Source organism: Pelodiscus sinensis, chromosome 2, assembly GCF_052426305.1.
Source record: "Pelodiscus sinensis isolate ZL-2025 chromosome 2, ASM5242630v1, whole genome shotgun sequence".
Taxonomy (NCBI): Eukaryota; Metazoa; Chordata; order Testudines; family Trionychidae; genus Pelodiscus; species Pelodiscus sinensis.
In genome coordinates, this window is record NC_143053.1 from 222015745 (window position 1) to 222021744 (window position 6000).

A 6000-nucleotide genomic window follows, 5' to 3' on the forward strand; every position below is an offset into this window, starting at 1 on the left:
TGATTTCATGATCACTTTCACGCAAGCTGCCTTCCACTTTCAAATACTCAACTAGTTCCTCCCTACTTGTTAAAATCAAGTCTAGAACAGCTTCCCCCCAGTAGCTTTTTCAACCTCCTGAAATAAAAAGTTGTCTTCAATGCAGTCCAAGAACTTATTGGATAGTCTGTGTCCTGAGATTATGTCATTGTGAAAGATGGGCACCTCCGACACCCTCAGAAGAGAGTCTCCAACCAACACTACCCTACATTTCCTATTCGCAGTAGTGGCAGCAGACCTCCCAGCCTTGGGGTTACGAGGCTTCTCCTCCTCTGTTGTAGGAGGTGATTCCTTATCTCCTGTATCAAGAAGAGCATAACGGTTTCCTAGTACTATGGTAAAAGGGTTCGGAACAAGGGTGGAGCACTGCCTGCTGCCAGAAGTAACCAGCTGCCAGTGTCCACCCTGAGCCATCTCCTCCTCCACCAATGGTGTGTCAGCAGTCGTGTGTACCGGGACAGCTACCTCAGCTGTCTCCACAGGAACACTGTCCAGGAATTGCTCGTGTATTTAAATGCTCCTCAATCTAGCCACCTCCTTCTGTAGCTTTCCCATCTTCTGCCATGCTTAAATGATGCTTATTTATTAAGGTGTTTGGCTTGTCACAAACCAATTCTACTAGTCAAATACACAGAGAGGTGTTGGAATTACAATTCATCCACAAGTTCAATTCTCATGCGAATGGCCTCAATCCTGATGAGGGATGGTTGGGACACTATCAATCAAACATTCAGTGAAGGTACAAACAGCTCTTTGTGTAGATTCCTGTGTTCTTATCTATTGACTCTGATTCTTATCTGTTTCATTTTAACTATCCAATGTTCAGATGCTTACTGATTCCTAGTTCTGCCTTCCTGTTTTTCCCTTTGATATTTCCATACCCTCAGCTCCTTGTTTCCAGCCCTCATCCTTTTTTCCCTCCCCCATCACTCTTCTCCCCTATTCATTTTAGGTCTGCACGTCCTAAAGTCAAATCTCCAGTCATCTGAAGAAGTGGGCTGTGCCTTTGAAAGCTCATGATACCATCTACATATTTTGATAGTCTATAAAGTGCTACCAGGTCATTTGCTGTTTTTTAAATTTAATAATTTATGTTTTGCAGGAGCCTCTTTAGTTTCCATAGAAAATACAGCTGAAATGAATTTTCTCATGCACCACTTGGATTTGTTTGCAGCAGACTCCAGACAGTTTTGGATAGGAATGTATAAAAATGTGGAGGGTAATTATGCAACTTGCAGTAATTATTTATAAATAAATACTCAAACTGATCATAGAAATATGATGTAAAATATTTTTCAATCATAGTACATAAAAAGGAGAAATTCTTCAGAAAACATGACTGCTCTCTCTCTTGATCTCATAAAAAGAAATTATTCACCTATAATAATCGATCAATTTATTTCATTTCACACTTTTCCTTCATTCCCTTTACATTGAAAAACTTTGCAGCTCCTCAGTTGTTCTCAACAGAAACCTTACTATGGTAAGCATTTATTCAGCAAGAGGAAGTTCTGAAAAGACTGCTGAAGTCTTTTCAAGAAATATAATTCTGTATTTATTGGTTAGGATTTTAATTCTGTTCTGTGCCTCTGAAGTTACAACCCTACCACTGGATGCAGGGAGGGTATAAAGAGGATCTCCATATTAGCAGGTACCTCTGGAAGCTTTGGGGGCCACATATAGCAGCAGCCATTGCTACACCATTAATTCCACTGCCATGTGAAAAGTGAGCATTTTGCTCCTTGCTGGCTGGTTGGTCTTGGATAGTGCAGAAAATAGACAGGAGCATGTCTACTTACTGATTTACTTTTTTTCAGTCCATTGGATGTTTTCATCACAGTTGCTAGTACTAGACATTCCAAGTCCTTGTACTCAGGGAGGGGGCCCATTGAGTAGAGAAGCAGGGAAAGCATGAGGGAGGAGTCCCTGTCCAAAAGACCCACCTCCACACAGGAGTGAAATTATTTTGATTTTAGTTTTTGTGCTGAAAACTTGACATTTTCCTTTAATAAAAACAATTTGGTATTCATTTTCCAGATAGTCTCAGCCCTGGGATACCCTTTCTCCTGGAGACACAAAAAATAGCAACTATTCCTGCTAACTGGGCTTGAGTAAGAGAAGAGGAGAGAACAACAGGTGTAATTTTAAATCATCCTGATACAATCAGGCAGAATTAACTAACTGAGCCCAAACTGGCAAAATTGATGTCTAGAAGTAGCTCTGATACAGAGCCGAAAGCATAGAAGCTGCTCTAGATCCCTTCATTGGAATGACCACAGGGAACACATTTTAATGCTCCACCTGCTGTGCAGGATCCCAGTTGCATATTCTGGTTCAAGTGAAACTCCTGGTCTTCCTCTTCAAGGCTTTGTGGGCCTTGTGATGCCATTTACTGAGGCAGCTAACACTTGCCAGGTGAAAATTTAAAGACATAACACATTCTCAATTGTATCTGCATACAGGAAGAGAGAAAACTGAGATCTGTAAAATGATAATGTGTTGATTTAATTAATGAATTGAGTGATCAGATACAACAGCGACAAGTATGACAGAAACCATTTCTCTAGACATGAGTGATCTTTACCCTCTCATACATTATTCTGTATTTTTCATTTTAACTTTAGGAAAATGGACATGGGTAGACAACAATGCAGTAGATTTTGTAAACTGGGATAAAGGAGAGCCTACGGCTGGTTATCACGAACACTGTGTTGTCATGGATGCCTCAAATGGAGGCTGGAAGAGCTATTACTGCCCTGCTGACAAAGGATTTATTTGTAAAATACCAAAGAGTAAGTGATATGTTCAGTACAGTGGGTTATCAGCAGTAACTAATATTTATTGCATTGTGTATTCTGTATGTGTCTATGTTTATGGTAAATATTCTAATTTTAAATCCACTGAAATGTCAGTTAAGGGCAATTGCTAATAAAGATGGAGTAGAACTCAGGGGGCACAGGCCCCTATCAGCCTTGTCCGTACTGCCTTGGAAAAGCAGGAGCTAAGCAAATCAATTACTTTGCATCTGCTCTGCTGGTAGGGTTAGGGAGGAGCAGTCAAAATAGGTTTGGCAGTTGGCATGTGAGAAGAAGACCCCGAGAGGAAGTTAATTGGAGATGGGGAGGCAAGGCGAGAAGACAAGGGTTGCAAATCTTACAGGATTGGTCTGGAGTCTCCCAGTGACTATTGAAAGCAATCCTGGAGATTTTAAAATACCATGTTAAAGAAATGGCATTGGTTATGTTGGGAAAAAGAGCTCCCAGAATAGATTTTGTGAGAGTTGGCCATCCTAGAGAGGACACCAAATGGCAGAGGTGCTGCTGAAAGAGGGGAAGGAGACACTGCTGAGAAACAGCAGCAGTGGAAGGGTCCTAAGATGTAGGGAAAGGGAGCTGCAACTGTGAGCTGAGTAGATAGGAAGATGTGTCTAGGCCAATGGTGTTCATATTTCCCAAAAGACTCCCCATCCCCCAAAGCAGAACTTGCCCAAACTGCTTGCCTGCTGCACAAGGCTGGCCCAAGCTCCTCCCCTCACAGGGTTGACATCACTGCCCCTGCAAGCTTCCTGTGCCCTCCCCTCCACTGTAGAACTGGCCTTAGTGTCTCATTCAAGCTCTGTCCCCTCACCTCATATGGGGATGGCATGTTTCTACCCTTTTCCTACCTAGGCCTTGAGTAGGACTTGCATTGCTGCTCTATCCCTCATTCCTCCTCATCCTTCTTTTTTGACAAAAGTGGGCATTTGTCCCATTTAATCTTATGAACCGATTAAGAAACTGGACAAATGTCCAATTTTGCCAAAAAAAATCAGTATGACCAGAGCAGAATTTAAAAAAGGGACTGTCCCAGACAAAATGGGATACATGGTCAGCCTATGTAGGACTCATAGGAAGAAAGAGGGGAATTGTGACCCAGTTTGTTTTTCTTTTGCCTGGTTCCAGACAGACGTAAGATCTGCCTGTTTGGTGCAGTGAGACTTCTAGTCCTAGGATTATTGAGTAAACTATTCTCCATTAGGAGTGGAGGAAAAAGAAAAATGCACAAATACTAACTTAGAAATGCAAATATGAAGTTTCAGTTTTCCCCATACTTCCCTGTGAGAAATCTTCAGCTTCTCAAAATTTCACGAAGTCTTGGCACCCCCGGTCAACTGGCAACTTTTTTTCATGTGAAATAAGCAAAAAGAATCCATTTTTCCTGGATTTGATATTTAACTGGAATGTTTCACTTGATTTAGTTGGGTGGTTCAGTTGGATTAAATCATAGGTGTGTCATATATTTTGCACCTCTATTAGTGCACTTTAAAATAAAGTGCAATGTGCCCGACATGGTAATTCTTGAGACATGATGTATTTACTGTGTGCGAATGTACAATCCGATGTAAGAACTCCGAAAATCTTTTTTTTTATTTGAAAGTTGCTGAACTTGAACCATCTGAGAAGCCATCAGACAATAAAGGTAGGACTGATTTCTCATAAGCAAACTAGAGAGACTCAAATCAGGCTATAAATATTTTATTTTATTTTATTTTAATACAAAATTATTGTTAGTTGCCCAGCTCCATGGACGTTTATTTGAAATGTATTATTGTGATTATTATATCTCAAACCTGACTAAAAGCAGAACTCTCCCCTAAAATTCAATTTCATTTTCAATTAATATATTTAATTGTGTTTTGATTGGATCTCTATATGCTATATTTTGTGAGTAATACTACAAAAGTTAACTGTAAAATGTAATGATGTACAGCAATAAAATTCTGCCTTCTGATTCTCCACAACTTACATTGACTTCAGTTGGAGTTAAGACTTTTAGAAATCAGTTCCATTGTTAGATCCTAATAAATATCATAATCCTTAGCAGCCCAAGTAATTGCTTTATATTCATTTGCAGCACTGAAAACAGATGAAGTTGTTCCTGCACCTGCACACCACCTAAGTGGCATGGTAGCTATTCTGGTCCTTCTCATTTTAGTAGGAATTGGCCTTGCAGGCTATTTTTTCTACAGAAGAAGACACAACCAGCTACCAAGCGATATGAGATTTGGCAGCACTCTATATTGCAAAAGAGATGCCATTCCTGCAACTAGTTAGTCAAAGTATCTTGTGGCAAGCATTGAGCAGAGTGAGCAAGCTATGCTTTAATTAATGAAATAAAAATGATTTTGATAAAAAAAAATCACACATCTGGACTGCTTTCTCCTGTTAAAGTTGTAGTGCATTTTGCAGAGACTTGCATTTGTGTGTTACATCTGTACTTTCCATAGTCTTGCAAGGTTCTGGATCTATTCATAGAAGATTAGCTCAGTGGGAGTTACATAAAAAACCAAATATAACACCAAACTATGTGAAAACATTCAAGCAATTCCACTTTCTCTACTTGGCAACTCCACTGTAACTTCCATAAAAAGAGCCAAACTCACCATGCGGATTATAAGAATAATCATTACAGGCTCTTCAAAGTCCTCAGAAAAGCACTTGTCTAATTTGATTGGATTCCTACTAATCTCATTCCACAGTATCAATGCTATATTTAACTTGAGCATATAAAGAGAGACTTTTTTTGTTGTATAACTTCAGTTCAAATAACCACACAACACCTACTCAAAACGATCTCTTGTAGTGCTTGAGCCTCAGAAGTAAATAGGATTCTTTGGTTTGGCATCTCAGGGCACTGGATCAGGCCCAAGCTTGCTTTTCTTTTAGCTCTGCATTACATTTTTTGTAATATGTAAACAATAAAACATTTTAAAGGTCTCAGACAGCTTAGCTTCAACACATGTCATATATTCCGATGTTTATTCCATTTGTGAAATTTCAATCATATTTGAATTCAAGTGTATTCCTCCTCTGGAGATCAATGGCTGAAAACAAAGTGTAAGCTGGTTTAGCTTTTGCCTTAGTTTTGTAAAAAAGATATTTTGTCAAGGTTTCACATTTTTTATTATGCCTTGTAAATAGG

General features: G+C 39.5%; 1 protein-coding gene across 1 annotated transcript in view; it reads left to right on the top strand.

The window, feature by feature from the left end:
• The window catches only part of LOC102456456 (macrophage mannose receptor 1-like), a 63146-nt gene extending 57355 nt beyond the window's left edge, over positions 1-5791 (top strand). Inside the window, exons 27-30 of the mRNA XM_075922474.2 lie at positions 1142-1258; positions 2664-2831; positions 4456-4497; positions 4933-5791. Coding sequence (XP_075778589.2) covers positions 1142-1258; positions 2664-2831; positions 4456-4497; positions 4933-5132 — 527 coding nt within the window. The 3' untranslated portion in view covers positions 5133-5791. The remainder of the gene's footprint in view (positions 1-1141; positions 1259-2663; positions 2832-4455; positions 4498-4932) is intronic.
• The last annotated feature ends 209 nt before the right edge of the window (positions 5792-6000 follow it).